The 16,218-nt window shown below is 46.2% G+C and overlaps 1 protein-coding gene across 1 annotated transcript in view; it reads left to right on the forward strand.

Moving 5' to 3' along the window:
• The first annotated feature begins 4,496 nt into the window (after positions 1-4,496).
• The window catches only part of LOC130486852 (CMP-N-acetylneuraminate-beta-galactosamide-alpha-2,3-sialyltransferase 4-like), a 37,895-nt gene continuing 26,173 nt past the window's right edge, over positions 4,497-16,218 (forward strand). The window contains exons 1-3 of the mRNA XM_056860153.1: positions 4,497-4,599; positions 12,139-12,199; positions 13,711-13,764. Coding sequence (XP_056716131.1) covers positions 4,497-4,599; positions 12,139-12,199; positions 13,711-13,764 — 218 coding nt within the window. The remainder of the gene's footprint in view (positions 4,600-12,138; positions 12,200-13,710; positions 13,765-16,218) is intronic.

Here is a 16,218-nt window from a genome sequence, read left to right on the forward strand (position 1 = left end):
TATCATATATTGAGTTAGCTGGTAACTGTAGGATACTCCCAAGTGTAGAAGCTAAGCTCATACGAGTTTGGGAGTATCCTACGGTTACCAGCTAACTCAATATATGATATATGATACTGTAACATTGAATTAATTGGGGCTGAAGAAATTTTCTTGAAACGGCCGTCCCCCAGCCTTTGCCTTCCCATGAAGATTTGAATATTTATAAAAGTACCTTATGGACTTTTTAAAGAATTTTTCTACAACTACAACTACTACAGAATAGACTGCATTAGAAAAAGCATTGTATATTTGTGTATATAGTTGTATGTGTTCTCTGTAAGTATCACTGCACTTTGGTTTATTATATGGTTTAACACAATACTAGTGTGTCCACTTTGTACTGATATCTCTGTGCTGATTTCCAAACCTTACGGTAATAGCACGGGAGTACTCTTTCTTTGAGGTTTAGCAAACCACAGGTACTAGCTGGAGATCTCCAGGTACTAGCTGGAGATCTCCTTGCTATTACAACTGATCTCTAGCCGATAGAGATCAGTTCAGCTGGAGAAAACGGCTGCTTTGACCATTGGTCTCTATGGCATTGAAGTCCCTCCCCTCCCCTCGGCAATCTAACCTAAAACGGAAAATGTTATATTAATCTGAGGTTTTTATCTAACAGTAATTTGTTTAATTTATTTAAGAATTGTATATCCCCTAGTTTTAGATATTGTATCTTTTAATTCTTATCTTGTAATTAATATGAACATTTTAATGTCTTTGCTATATTAACAATCTGACTCAGGGGCAGGACTCGTTGAATATTGGCGACAAGAGGAGGGGAGGCAAACGTGTTCCCTTCGCGCCCTCCTTGTGGGTTATCCAAAACCATCAGACTGACCAATATTGACGACAAAATAGTGGGCTAAAGGGTAGAATCTACCCGGGCTGTTCTTGTGCTCTAACAACACTCTTTTCTGCAGAAAAAGCCGTTTAAAAAGAAGGGATAAAGGGTTGGAGGGTATTGAAATGTTGGGAGTAAGGGGAGGTGCAGGGAAATAACAATGAGTTTTTTTAACTTACTTGATAATGGAAAGAATATATAGTTCTATCCTTGTTTTTGGAGTAATTATGTATCCTAATAGTATCTTTAAATATCTTTAATGCTAATTGAATATATTAGAGATTGGGTTACTAAGTTATGGAGTATATATGGACACTAGAAAGAAATAGACAATTATAAATAAATATATACTAGTTTAGAAGGAATAGACAAATAGTAATATAAAGAAGTGACTTGATTAAGAATGGGTTAGAGGAAGTTGGGGGGGAAGTTCAAATTATTATATATATTTGACTATGAAGGTATGCATTAAGCTATGCATTATTATTCATAAATATATGGAAAGATAAGCTATATGAAATACCAAATAAGAAATGTATTATTTTTATGGAAAAAGCAATAAAAAGTATTTTTTTTATTAAAAAAAGAAGTCCCTCCTCTCCTCAAACCCTGCCTTCCTCAGGCTCCGCTCCCAAACCCTCCCGCCGGTGGTGAAGAGGGACCTGGCAACCCTAGGGTAAGGAGACGCACTGAGGCCAAATCCTCCTCCCTGTGTCTGTTTCCCAACAGCTGGGCCGGTCACACACTCTCAGCCTAACCTACCTCCTCATTTCTCCAGGTACTGGTCCCCCGTTTCATTTGCAAAGTGAATGCGTGTTGGCTCTTTCTTACAAACAGATGCACGCATGTGCCGGCAGGATGCGCGTGGGTTCACTGCTATTTGTGAACAGGGCGTAAACATAATTATGTGTACTCTTGCAATTATGTTTTCCTTTCCCTAGATTTAACCGCCACTGGCTATCCATCAACCACTTCACACTTCAAAAAGAGGAAAAGTAATTTAATTTTTCCTTGACACTATAAAGAGAAAAGTTGCCACATTTCTCACGCAATGGACCGATCTATTTGACAGCAGATAACGCAGTATACGCTTCTCAAAAAAGTGTCTTTAGCTATTTGATCCAAGGAGTGATATATTTATTTCGTGCAGTAGTATTTTGTGGACTTGCTAAAACAATGTGGGGTAGGGAGTCTATTTGACCTGGACAAAATGGGCGTGTTCGTTCTTCTGCGGTGATTTTATTGTATCGCCCTTGTGTCTCGGCTGTGCCGACGCAATCGCATCACTCCCAGTTTACACCCGGAAGCACTGCATCGCAGCAGGCCTTTTACCACTCAAACTGGGAGTCTGAGTGGTAAAAGACCTGTTGCGATGCGGCGCTTCCAGGGGTAAACTGGGAGTGACGCAATTGCGTCAGCGCGGCTGTGATCCTTGCTTCCAAGCCGGGCACTGGATTGGCGGACAATTGCCTGCCGATCTAAGCGACCTGGCAACCCTAGTCTCCAAGCACCCCTTGAGCCCTACTTTTTGGGACTTCGGGGGGTAGCAAACAGGCTTGTTAATGGGAAGACCGTTCCCTGTTGTTTACAATACCCAGCCTCGGCAAAATCATGTTCCAACCTCCGGCGGTGGCTCTGCTTCCCTCCCGCCGAGCTCGAAGAAAGGCTTGCGCTTGCTCTCGGGGAATAATTAAACGATCACCTTTCTGATAGAGGCGATGAGATCCTCCTTTCTTACCTGTCCCCTTCAAGAGAGGAACGGATCATGCGGCTGTCCTCAGCCTGGCTCGCTTAAGCCCTGCTGCTGTTCCCGTATAATTAAGACTGTCAGTCAAGCTCCGGTACCCAAAGTCGACGCACTCTGCGGCTCACCAGGAGGACACAAAAGACTTCATCGCGTTGCAAAGACAGATGCCGTGCGTTCTCCCACCCCCACCCCCCTTGACTTCCTTCCCTCTTATCTCTCGTTCGGCTCTTTGGATCAGAATTAAGGTCGCTTCTTCGGGAACCAACTTTGGGATAATAGAAAGAGCAGGCGGGGGGGGGGGGACACCTCTTTTGGAAGCCTTCCTGCCAGGAGTTAATCTTTCTTTCTGGGCCTCTGCAGACAGAGGATGTCTAAAGTTGCAGGGCATCCTGATCCAGTACTGCAGTCCAGGGTTCCCCAACATGGTACCTGTGGGCAACATAGAAACCCTTCCTGGCACCAGCCTAGTGTTTTCAGAAACTGGCCAGGGCCAGATGGGTAGGGTTGCCAGGTCCTTCTTCACCATCAGCAGGAGGTTTTCAGGGCGGAGCCTGAGGAGAGTTGGGTTTGGGTTTGGGGAGGGACTTCAATTCCATAGAGTCCAATGGCCAAAGCGGCCATTTTCTCCAGGGGAACTGATCTCTATCAGCTGGAGATCAGTTTTCTTCAGTTCACCTGAAGAAAATGGCCGCTTTGGCCATTGGACTCTATGGCATTGAAGTCTCTCCCCTCTCCACCCCCCACCCTCCTCAGGCTCTGCCCTCAAAACCTCCCGCCAGTGGCGAAGAGGGAACTGGCAACCCTACTGCAGGCACATCTGGAGTTTTGAGAGGGGATGGTGAGCATAGGGTTGCCAGGTCCCCCTTCGCTATCGGTAAGGATTATTGGGGGGTGGAGCCTGAGGAGGGCAGGATTTGAGAGGGGAGGGACTTAAATGCCATACAGTCCAATGGCCAAAGCGGCCATTTTCTCCAGGTGAACTGACCTCTATCGGCTGGAGATCAGTTGTAATAGCAGGAGATCTTCTATTACCTGGAGGTTGGCAACCCTAGGTGAGCACTCCCCCCCCCCCAAATGGCTGCCAAGCAGGCAGAGCCAAAGCCAAAATGGCTGCCTCAGGAGCTGGAGCTGGAATGAAATACCTTCCTCCTCACACCTCCTGGGAAGAAGGAAAGCATGGAGGATAAATGGACCTTGGAACGATTAAGGAAAGCCCAGATACTTACCAGTCCTCCTGGTCATGCCTATTATATTAGGTGCATTGGGATCATGCCTATTATATTAATTGCTGTGGAACACAGGCAGGATGCTGTTGCACTCATCTTGCTTGGGGGCTTCCTAGCGGCACCTGGTTGGCCACTGTGTGAATGGACTGCTGGACTTGATGGACCTTGGTCTGATCCAGCAGGGCTTTTCTTATGTTCTTATGAGCATGCCTATTTGATGCTGTGGAACACAGGCAGGATGGTGCTGCTGCAGTTGTCTTGTTTGGGGGCTTCCTAGAGGCACCTGGTTGGCCACTGTGTGGACAGACTGCTGGACCTGAGGGACCTCGGTCTGAACCAGCAGGGCTTTTCTTGTGTTCTTCTGTTCTTCTCCTCCAGCGGAAACCCCTTTCATTTGAATGAGGGTAGCCAATAACAATCCCTGCCTTAGAAGGGCCTCACCCACTTTCTGAAAAGCTTGGTGGGCGACCAATAGAAGTACTGGTGGGCATGATGGCACCTGTGGGCTCCATGTTGAGGAATCCTGGTGTGTGGTGAGGAAATTGTAGAAACCCATGGCCTAACATTTTGTATTTCTCTTCTGTGAACAAGTGGGGCTCACGGTTGTCGTTTTTCCTTTCAGGCTGAAGCATCTGGTGAAATGGGCATCAAGTTTTTACCACATCCCACCTACTTAATGTCGTGGGCCGCTATTGTCTTTTTTCCGAGGCTGCTGAAACAGATGGTGATTATCGCCAGCGCAGGTAAGAGTGGCTCCTCCTTATCATTCTCACAAAGAAGAAGAGAAGAGTTGGGTTTTTTTTAATGTCGACTTTCTCTACCACTTAAGGAAGAACCATCCCAGCTTACAATCGCCTTCCCTTCCCCTCCCCACAACAGACACCCTGTGAGGTAGGTGGGGCTGAGAGAGTGTGACTAGCCCAAGGTCACCCAGCTGGCTTCATGTGTAGGAGCAGGAGAACCAATCCTTTTCACCAGATTAGCGTCTGCCACTCATGTGGAGGATTGGGGAAACAAACCCGGTTCTTCAGATCAGAGTCCACCGCTCCAAACCACCACTCTTAACCGCTACACCATGCTGGCTCCCAAGCGTGTACATCACTAGGGGGCCTATTTCTTTAACACAGGGGCCACTGCTGATAAGGCCCCGTATATTGATATTGGCTTCTTTGAGTGAAGGCCTCCTTGCCCTGTCTTAATGGGCAAGGGGAAATCCATTAGGAAAGACATTCTAATTTTGAAACCTAAAGTGGAATTTAAGGTGGGACTGAGAGAGCTTGAAGAGAACTGCGACTAGCCCAAGGTCACCCAGCAGGCTTCATGTGGAGGAGTAGGGAAACCATCCTGGTACACCAGATTAGAGTCTGCTGCTCATGTGGAGGAGTGGGGAATCAAACCCGGTTCTCCAGATTAAAGACCTCCGCTCTTAACCATACGCCATTCTGGCTCTCTGGTTGGTTGTATCCACTTGAGTGTGTTCTTTCTTATCCCAGAGCTGAGTGAGCTCTGCCACACAAAATCATTCCTAGGGCTCAGCCCTGGGAAAGCCCTTGGTATCAGAGCTTCAATAGGAAGAAGCACCTGTAAGAAGGCTAAATTATTGTTATTGTTTCACTCTGGGGCAATTTCACTCTAGAACCAGCGTGGTGTATTGGTTAAGAGCGGCGTACTTATTATATAATGCTTACACGTGAACGTGTAAGCATTATATAATAATATTTGATAATTTCAATATTTGAAGAAGAAGAAGAGTTGTTTTTTATATGCCGACTTTCCTTACCACTTAAGGAAGAATCAAACTGGCTTACAGTCTCCTTCCCTTCCCCTCCCCACAACAGACACCCTGTGAGATAGGTGGGGCTGAGGGAGCTCTGAGAGACCTCTAAGAGAGCTGTGACTAGCCCAAGAGCTCTAAGAGAGCTGTGACTAGCCCAAGGTCACCCAGCTGGCTTCATGCGGAGGAGAGGGGAAACCAACTCAGTTCACTAGATTAGCGTCCACTGCTCATGTGGAGGAGTGGGGAATCAAACCCGGTTCTTCAGATCAGAGTCCACCGCTCCAAACCACCACTCTTAACCACTCTACCACCCTATCTATTTGGGCTATTTTTTTCTTTTCTGCATTGGATTGTTATCCTCTAATTCAGTTTTTTGGGAAAAAGGCTCCTTAAACTGGAGGAGGCCTTCAAACTTTGCTCAGCTGAGTGGTAGGATAGGGGTAGGATCCATCCCCATGCCAAAGAGCATGTCTAGAGTGCCTTTGTTTGGAAGTTACATGTTTCCTGATCTGAAAAACCGTTTTTTCTCAAATATCAAGGCTCTTATTTAGTATGAGAGAAAACCGGTTTTTCGGATCAGAAAAGATGTAACTTCCAAACAAACAGGAGTGTCACATCTCCCCGCTTCAAAAATTAGGACAAAGCTGTTAGGTACCTTTATGCAGGATTAAAGAGGAAGACGTAAGCTTTTCCTACTTGTAGAAACTACCTTTCCCTTCCAGCTCATTCTGGGTGAAAGATAAATCAAGGGAAGTCTGTAGTAGTTTTTATTCTCTTCTGCAGTTGAGGAGTCCTGGAAAGTGACTCATTCAAGACAAGACCAGCCAGTGCGTCTTAATGCATGGTGGCACAGATGCTGGCCAATCTTTCCTTTGCTAGGCAGACTGCTGGTTCAAAGACTAGAATGGCTGATTGATGTTTGGTCGGTGGTTGCCTGTGATAGGAGGATGATCTCCTAATAGGTGGGAATCCCAATTCAATCCACACCTCTTAGGATCAAAAGCTCAGTCAGCATCAGTTTAACAGCCCAATTTACATACAAATATAGAATTACTGCACAGAGATTAAAATTCATAACCTTATTTATTTATTTATTTTAGATTTTTTATATATATATAATTGAAGGGGTACAGGAAAAAAAAGGGAGGGGTAAGCGTTGTAAGTATAAAAACAATAGATATTAAAAAATAAGCTCAGTAATATATTGTAAATTGTATATTATAAATTGTATATTATAAAACGATTTCTATGCCCAAAAAAAAGAGATTAACAGAAATTAAAATTCATAACCTTATTGTGCTGTAATTAATTACCGTATTGTCCGGCGTATAAGACGACTGGGCGTATAAGACGACCCCCAACTTTTCCAGTTAAAATATAGAGTTTGGGATATACTCGCTGTATAAGACTACCCCTCTTCCAACTCACACCAAATAAAAATCCTATTACCGGTACTTCCTTCTCTGCCTCTCAGATCTCGCTCCTGAGGACTGCAGTGAAGCGGCGCAGGTGCGCATGTGCGAGATCTGAGAGGCAGAGAAAGAGGTAATAGGATACAAGGGTGGGCCAGACGGGTGAAAGAGGCGTGTTTTTCTGGGCACAGCGCCGCTCTATCTCTTTTTTCCATACCCCGGGTGTCCCGGACGCCTGCAGCTTGCTCCGCCCTTCACTTACACCTTCACGGTGAGGCGCCCCCTCACCTCGTCATCGGGACCGCGTTAAGTAACTTCTTTCCACGAATCCTGGTGAGTGGATTTTCTTCTACCGTACTTGTACAGCGCCATCCTTGCTGCTTTCATATGGTCGCCGCATATGGCGGGGATGCGGCCGCGGCCGTTTTTGAGCTCCCCCCACCCTATGCGGCGACCGCAGATTCTCCAGTCTGGCTCGGATGTTTCAGCACCCGCCCTATAAGACGACACCCGGCGTATAAGACGGCCCCCGACTTTTGAGAAGATTTTCCTGGGTTAAAAAGTCGTCTTATACGCCGGACAATACGGTATACATAAAGGTTATTGAAATGTTTGGAATATCCGGCTTTCTTATGGTCAAGGCTTCAGCACAAAATTCGGTCACTGTAGCGTTGGTCTCATTGGAGTGGACCACAAAGAGGAGATATGAGTAGAATTTTCCAGATCACGACAATTAACAACGAAACTAAGGGTGCTGCTGAATTTTTTAACATTAACAAATGCCTGTTTTCGTTCTGGCATTGTATCAAAGCAAATAGAACACAGGAAAGTGGTCTCTCCCACCCCAGGTTTTGTTTTCATATGCTTTGCATATTTCCCATCTGGAAATATGCTTTGCATATTTCCCATCTGGAAATAATCATCTTTAATTTTTTAAAAAACATACATTATAACTGGTTTTTATTTTAACTTATTCACATATCTCAGCTGAATGCAGCTAATTTACAAAATGCCTATGGGCGTTTTAAAAAATGCAGAAAAAACACAAACCAAATGACAGATGGCAAGTGGAGGGGAAGAAGAATGGGAGCCAGCATGGTGTAATGGATAAGAGTGGTGGTTTGGAGTGGTGGAGTCTGATCTGGAGAACCGGGTTTGATTCCCCACTCCTCCACATGAGCGGCGGAGGCTAATCTGGTGAACTGGATTTGTTTCCCCACTCCTACACACGAAGCCAGCTGGGTGACCTTGGGCTAGTCACAGCTCTCTTAGAGCTCTCTCAGCCCATCCTACTTCACAGGGTGTCTGTTGTGGGGAGGGAAAGAGATGGTGATTGTAAGCCGGTGTGATTCTTCCTTAAGTGGCAGAGAAAGTCAGCATTTAAAAACCACTTCTTCTTCTTCTTCTTCTTCTTCTTCTTCTTCTTCTTCTTCTTCTTCTTCTTCTTCTTCTTCTTCTTCAACCAATGTCACAGAGATACCCATCTCAAACCTGCTCACGGAAATCCTCAATATTATGCAAAATATTTATTTAGATGTTTATACCCTGTTCTTCTCCCCAGTTTGGACTAATGCAGCTCACAACATTGTCCTCCACACCTCCATTTTAACCTCACAATAACCCTATAAGGTAGATTAGGTAGAGAGAGAATGACTGGCCCCAAATCATCCAGTGAACTTCCATAGGGGAGCTTTAGCTACGTTAGCCCTGTATATTAGGGATGAGCAAACAGTCTACATCTCATTTCTTTTTATACTCCTTTCTCTTTTTGCTGAATGGATGGTTTTGGATCTTTGCTTGCTGCTGTGGGTTTCATAGGTTCATTTGTATTGTGCATGCACATTGTATGGATCTGATCTGCAGTTTCTGCAGGGCAGTTTCTACAGTTTGCATTACTGATGCACGCGTGTGTGATTTATTGATGTTCAAATAACATTTATGGGGGGGAAACGGCTCAAAGAAATGGAAAAAGGATGTGACAGTAAAGATCCACAAGTTCCATTTGTAGTAGAAAGATGCAAAATCAAAAGGAAAGTTTTGGGTTTGGAAAGGCAGGGATGAGCAATTCAAAACGATTATTCTATCTGCGGGCAGTGATGCTCCGTGATTTTTTTGGCCAGCAGGGGGCTCCCATGGTCCAAAACAAAATTTTCCATGTGTTGCAGTGGATTATGGAACGGCCCAAGTTGACACCTGTGGGTTTCCTTTAACAAACAGGCACATCTGTATCATTCGGGTGTTTGCAAAAATAAATAAAATAAAATAACTTTGTGTAATTTGCTTAGTTTCCTTTAATAATAGTAATTTAAAAAACACACGCACAAACATTGTCAGACTCAAAGGATTCCTGGATTTGTCACCCAGTTTATAGCTTTAATTAAATTATAGAATCATAGAGTTGGAAGGGACCACCAGGGTCATCTAGTCCAACCCCCTGCCCAATGCAGGAAATTCACAACTACCTCCCACACACACACCCCTGACCCCTACTCCATTCCCAGAAGATGACCAAGATGCCCTCCCTCTCATTATCTGCCTAAGGTCATAGAATCAGCATTGCTGACAGATGGCCATCTTCCCTCTGCTTAAAAACCTCCAGGGAAGGAGAGCTCACCACCTCCCAAGGAACCCTGTTCCACCGAGGAACCGCTCTAACTATTCTTCCTAATGTCTAGACGGAAACTCTTTTGATTTAATTTCAACCTGTTGGTTCTGGTCCGACCTTCTGGGGCACCATCCTCCATATGACAGCCCTTCAAGTACTTGAAGATGGCTATCATATCACCTCTCAGTCTTCTCCTCTCCAGGCTAAACACACCCAGCTCCTTCAACCTTTCCTCATGGATGTATGACTCGAGTCTGGGTTCCTGCGTCACTATCTCATAATGCTGGAAAAGCCCCACTCCACCCCCAGCCCCCCCCCCCAAAAAAAAACCTCTGGAGCTTCGAGAGGATCTTGATGAAGAGCAAAATACAACGTTGATGGAGGGCGTCACAGTCCATGTGGCCTTTGCCAGCGCTTGGGTTGCAGGCAGCATTCACACACGTTGGGTAATGTACTTTCAAAAGCACTTTCCCATGTACTTTAGCGATTGTTCGCAAGTGGATTTTCTTGGGTGAAAGTGCATTATCCAACGTGGGTGAAAGCAGTCGCGGTAACGCACATTGAAGAGATGCTGGAAGATCAGGCATGCGATTTCCAGCGCATGGTCCCTTTACAGATAGCAGCTGTGGGAGACCCTGCTTGGATGGCGTTCTGGGAGGGAGGGGGGGGGAGAAATGGGTTTAGGCCTTTCTCCCCTTTCCTAACCTCAGCTGTTCCTCAGAGGCTGTCTTTTGCACACTGGGGAAAATCACATGAGCATGTCAAACTGGAGAGGGAAAGCGAGAGAACATAAGAACATAAGGAAGGCCATGCTGGATCAGACCAAGGTCCATCAAGTCCAGCAGTCTGTTCACACAGTGGCCAACCAGGTGCCTCTAGGAAGCCCACAAACAAGACACGTGAACACATGAACCTGCCTTATCCTGAATCAGACCATCGGTCCATCAAAGTCTGTATCGTCTGCTGGGACTGGCAGCGGCTCTCCAGGATCACAGGCAGAGGACTTTCCTATCACCTACAGCCTGATTCTTCGAACTGGAGATGCCAGGGGTTAAACCTAGGACTTTCTGCACGCAGATCAGGTCTATGACTGCTAAGCAGTAACCAGTTCCCCAAAAAAACATGTGCAGAAGCTGAGAAAAAAACAAAAAAACCTTGCTGAAACCTGTCTGTATAGCTGAACCTGCCTTATCAGTCGCACCATTGGTCCATCTACCCCAATCCCTGACTCCGACCGCCACTTGTTAGGGTGGTGGTGGGGGGAATTGCTCTCACATTGACGGCATGATGTCATTTCTGGGACACACCCAGAAGTGATGTCACACTGCCGATATGACGTTCTAGAAGAAGAAGAGTTGATGTTCATATGCTGACTTTCTCTACCACTTAAGGAAGAATCAAACTGGCTTACAATCACCTTCCCTTCCCCTCCCCACAATAGACACCTTGTGAGGTAGGTGTGGCTGAGAGCTGTGACTAGCCCAAGGTCACCCAGCTGGCTTCATGTGTAGGAGTGGGGAAACAAATCCAGTTCACCAGATTAGCCTCCGCCGCTCATGTGGAGGAGAGGGGAATCAAACCCGGTTCTTCAGATCAGAGTCCACCGCTCCAATACCACCGCTCTTAACCACTACACCACGCTGGCTCTGGAAATTTCTGGGATAACAGTAAATGAGTCCGGTAAAATCCCAGAAATATTTAGGATTAACTGGGACTATCTGGAGCCAGCATTTGAAGGTGTGGTAGAGAAAGTCTGGCTTCCTTAAATGAACTCAGGACTGTATGTCCCTTTAGATTGCTAACCTCCAGGTTGGGCCTGAAGATCTCCTGGTATTCCAATTGATCTCCAGACTACAGAGATCAGTTCCCCTGGAGATAGGGCTGCCAGCTCTAGGTTGGGAGATATATGGATATTTTGGGGGTGGAGCCTGAGGAGGGTGGGGTTTGGGGAGGGGAGGGACTTCAATAGGGTATAATGCCATGGCCTCTACCCTCCAAAGTGGCCATTTTCTCCAGGGGAACTGATCTCTGTTGCCTGGAGATCAGCTGTAACAGCAAGAGCTCTCCAGCCACCACCTGGAGGTTGGCAACCCTACCTGGAGAAAATGGTGGCTTTGGAGGGTGAACTCTGCAGCATCACATCCCTTCTAAAACCCCCAAACTCTACCCTCCCCAGTCTCCACCCCCCACATCTCCAGGTATTTCTCAATGCAGTGCAGTAAACACCCCCTCCCCGGTGATGTATACCTTAAGGCACTGTTTAATCCCATAGCCTTTTTGGGTTGTTACTTCAAGCATGGAGTAAGGAAGGTATTTTGATGGCACCCCTCCCTCCCAAGAGAACTTTGTTGTATTGATTTCATGGATTTTCTAAGATGCCTTGAAGAACATTTGCAAATGGGTTTAAAAACAAAACAAAACACCTTAAATTGTTTTTAAAAGCTTCCTCAACTCAACTCTTTTCTTTCTTTCTTTCTTTTTTTTGCAGTGATGATAGTGCACATTTTCCAAGAATTTCTCAGGATCCCCCCAGATGGGATTTACTATGAGTGAGTCTTGTTCTTTTTGTCTTTTGTGGTAGGGTTGAAAGGAAGTCTTTGTGTGCTGGGGATGATAAAAAGTTCATTTTGTGCTGGAAAACTCTGTCAATCGACTTGGAAAAGGGTGAGAATTCACCGTTTCCTCAGGGCCTTTAGATGTCTCTTCTGCTTATTCCCATCCTATCTCCAAAGGAACTCTGGGTGGCTACATGATGGTTTTCTCCTCCTTTGTTTTATCTTCACAACAACCCTGTGATGTATGTTAGCCTGAGAAAGAGAGTCTGAAGATCACCATGTGAGAGTTCATCGCAGAGTTTGGATTTGAACCTGTGTCTTTAGGGTTGCCACCCTCCAGGTAGCACCTTGAGATCTGCTATTATTGTTGACCTCCAGATGACCAAGATCAGTTTCCCATGGAGAAACTGGCTGATTTAGAGGGTGTACTCTACGTTCTCCAGATCAGAGTCCACCACTCCAAAAAAAACCTCTTAACCACTAGACCACGCTGGCTTTAGTTCCCTTTAGCTGGCCTGTTTCCCCCTCCAGCCAGCTGAGGGGCGGTGGGCAGGCCTGTTCATTGGCGGGCAATTGCCAATAAAGGTATTTGTATTTTGAACAGGCACCTGGTAGGGTTGCCAGATCCTTCTTCGCCACCGGCGAGAGATTTTGGGGGCAGAGCCTGAGGAGGGCAGGGTTTGGGGAGGGGAGGGACTTCAATGCCATAGAGTCCAATTGCCTATTGAAAGTCCTTCATGCAGGGTTATTCTTTCATGTTTATGCTTTTGTTTTATTATCATTGTTAGCCTGGTGAGGCTACTTCTGAGTTAATTGCCATTGTTTATAGCTCCTAGCCCTGCGTTGCAGCTCATAAATTACAAGCCCAGTTGAAGTTGTAATCAGTTAAATATTTCATATTAATTTGCATTGCTTTAAGCCCTGCGAGGCAGTTTCGTTCTTTGGTGGGTGTGTCCAGTAATACGCCAGTTCATATAATTGGTTTCCCTTTGGAGTTGCATATATTAATTACCTAAGAAAATACAATTTTTACTCCAATAGCTTTTTCATTTTGTAAAAATGAGCCACGTGCCGCTTTTTCCATTAGTACCTGGAGGTTGGCAAGCCTAGCACCTGGCAACCCTGTGAATCTGTCTTAGTCTCCTTTAAAGCCATCTCTTCAACCACTGCTGTGAGCTTGTGAGGCAGAGTTCGGGTCGCCAGGCAGGCTCTCTGCTCCAATGGCAGCAAAAATAGGAAGGCACGGAGCGATGTCACAATGCTTTAGGGATTCCCTCAGAGCATCATTGTGTCACTGCCAGGTATAACAGGAAATGACGTCATGATGTTGCACACCATCGCTTCCGAAGCCCCATTTTTGCTGCCGCTGGAGCCAGGAGGGTTGGTGGGGGCTGGGGCTGGGAAATCGCCCGCCGTAGTGGGCAGTCTGGTAAGGCTGAGCGGGGGTGCATCTGAGGTCCGGAAAGTGGTGCCTCCTTAACCTTGTTTTCATTCCTCTTTTACAGGAAGGATTTCGACATCTGCAAAAAACGCTACGCCTGGAGACAGCCACTGCTGGGGTTTGTCAGCAACTTTTCTTCAAAGGGTTGTGTGTGAGGTCTGCTTGTCACGAGGGCTCAGGGTAATAACATCAGACAGTGTTAAGGTTGCTTAAAGCTCCAGGTACTAGCTGGAGATCTCCTGCTAGTACAGCTGATCTCCAACCAATAGAGATCAGTTCACCTGGAGGAAATGGCCACTTTGGCAATTGGACTCTATGGCATTGACGTCCCTCCCCCCCAAACCCTGCCCTCCTCAGGCTCTGCCCCTAAAACCTCCCAATGGTGGCAAAGAGGGACCTGGCAACCCTAGACTAGCCCAAAGTCACCCAGCTGTCTGGAAGGCAATGCCAGGTTAGATGTATAGGGCTTATGCAAGGACAGCAAAAGGGGTAAATGTGCACTGGGCATGCACAGGGAGGGGCCCTGGCACAGTGGTTAGAGTTGCCAACCTCCAGGTGGTCTCTGGAGATCTCCCGCTATTACAACTGCTCTCCTGGAGAAAATGGCCGCATTTTCCTCCCTCCCTCCCCTCCCTAAACCCTGCCCTCCTCAGGCTCCACCCCCAAAATCTCCAGGTATTTCCCAACCCGGAGCTGGCAACCCTAACAGTGGTAATAATCTGCTTGGCTTGGAGAAGGTCCTAGGTTCAATACCCAGCAACAGCAAGGGGCAGGTTGTAGGTGATGTGAAAGATGTCAGCCTGAGACCCCGGAAAGCCTCTGCTAGTCTGAGAAGACAATACAGCCTTTGTTAGAATCATGGTCTGATTCAGTATATGGCAGCTTCATGTGTTCCTGTGATCGTGCAGAAGAAGACACAGGGCAGGAATTGGGGATTAGCACGATAAAGTTGGGCAACGAAGAAAGCTGACCTGTAGAAAGTTGATTCCTTTGAGCCACATGAGCAGTGGACTGTAATCTGGTGAACCGTGTTGGTTTCCCCACTTCTGCGCATGAAGCCAGCTGGACTGTGGCTTTAGTGAGCGAGATAGCACTGTGTCTTATGGCTGTGCATAGGGGAATCCAACAGGTGAATATTTCCAACTGAGTTGTAGCAGAGGGGGATGTATGCCATGGATCAGAAGGGATCATCCCCAAGGGAGCTCCAGTTTATTGGCATTTGGAACCTATGAAAATAAGAACAGTTGTGCTGGATCAGACCAAGGCCCATCAAGTACAGCAGTCTGTTCACACATCGGCCAACCAGGTGCCCTTAGGAAGCCCACAAACAAAGAGACCGCAGCAGCGTTCTACCTGTGTTCCACAGCACCTAATATAATGGGCATGCTCCTCTGATACTAGAGAGAATAGGTGTGCATCATGACTAGTATTCATTTTGACTAGTAGCCATGGATAGCCCCATCACCACATCCTGGGGCAGGGAGTTCCACAATTTAACTATGCGTTGTGTGAAGAAATACTTTCCTTCATCAGTTTTGAATCTCTTCCCCTCCAGCTTCAGCAGATGACCCCGAGTTCTAGTATTATGCGAGAGAGAGAAAATCTTCTCCCAGTCCATTTTCTCGATACCATGCATAATTTTATAGACCTCTATCATGGAAAGATTAGGTTACTATGTTCCTTCATGGGCTGGTAAAAAATGTGACTGTCAATGGGGGTTGAAAGATTTTCTATCACTGTTGTTTCCTGTAATTATACAATGAATATTATGGTACCTAAAATGCTAGCAGCTAGCCCCTACAACAGACAGAGGTCAAGACCCACAAAACTCTGAATCTGTTCCTGTAAAGCATTTCTGCTTCTGGTATCTTTTGAGGAAGACCTGGGTAACAACTTCAGGCTGGGAGGAAGTCTCATGTTCCATGTGAAGAATCAGACCTGTGGTTTCCTGCAAGCATGAACCAAAAAATGACTCTGCATATCTAAGATATTTTGGGCCTGCTTACTAGAAAAGGCTGTGGATAGATTAAAAATAACACCAGAAGAAACGAATGGAAAGAGTTGGGTTGTTGCCCCGCAGGCTGAACTAAAAAAAATGTTACTGTAAAATGAATAGTTGCTTTGAATTTTCAGCAGAGTTAGGGAGCAACTCTTTGGTCTTTTATGCATGGCTGTTTCACTCGCCATCACCCCTCCGTCAACTTCGGGTGAGAGCCAGCATGGTGTAGTGGTTAAGAGCGGTCGTTTGGTGCAGTGGAGTCTGATCCGGAGATCCGGGTTTGATTCCCCACTCTTCCACATGAGCGGCGGAAGCTAATCTGGTGAACTGGATTTGTTTTCCCACTTCCACACATGAAGTCAACTGGGTGACCTTGGGCTAGTCACACTCTCTCAGCCCCACCTACCTCACAGGGTATCTGTTGCGGGAAGGTGATTGTAAGCCCGTTTGATTCTTCCTTAAGTGGTAGAGACACAAATCTGGAGTGGCAGACACTAATCTGGAGAACTGGGTTCGATTCCTCACTCCTCCACATGAGCAGCAGACTAATCTGGAGAACTTGGTTTGTTTTCC

The sequence above is a fragment of the Euleptes europaea genome, chromosome 14 (genome assembly GCF_029931775.1).
Source record: "Euleptes europaea isolate rEulEur1 chromosome 14, rEulEur1.hap1, whole genome shotgun sequence".
Lineage (NCBI taxonomy): Eukaryota > Metazoa > Chordata > Lepidosauria > Squamata > Sphaerodactylidae > Euleptes > Euleptes europaea.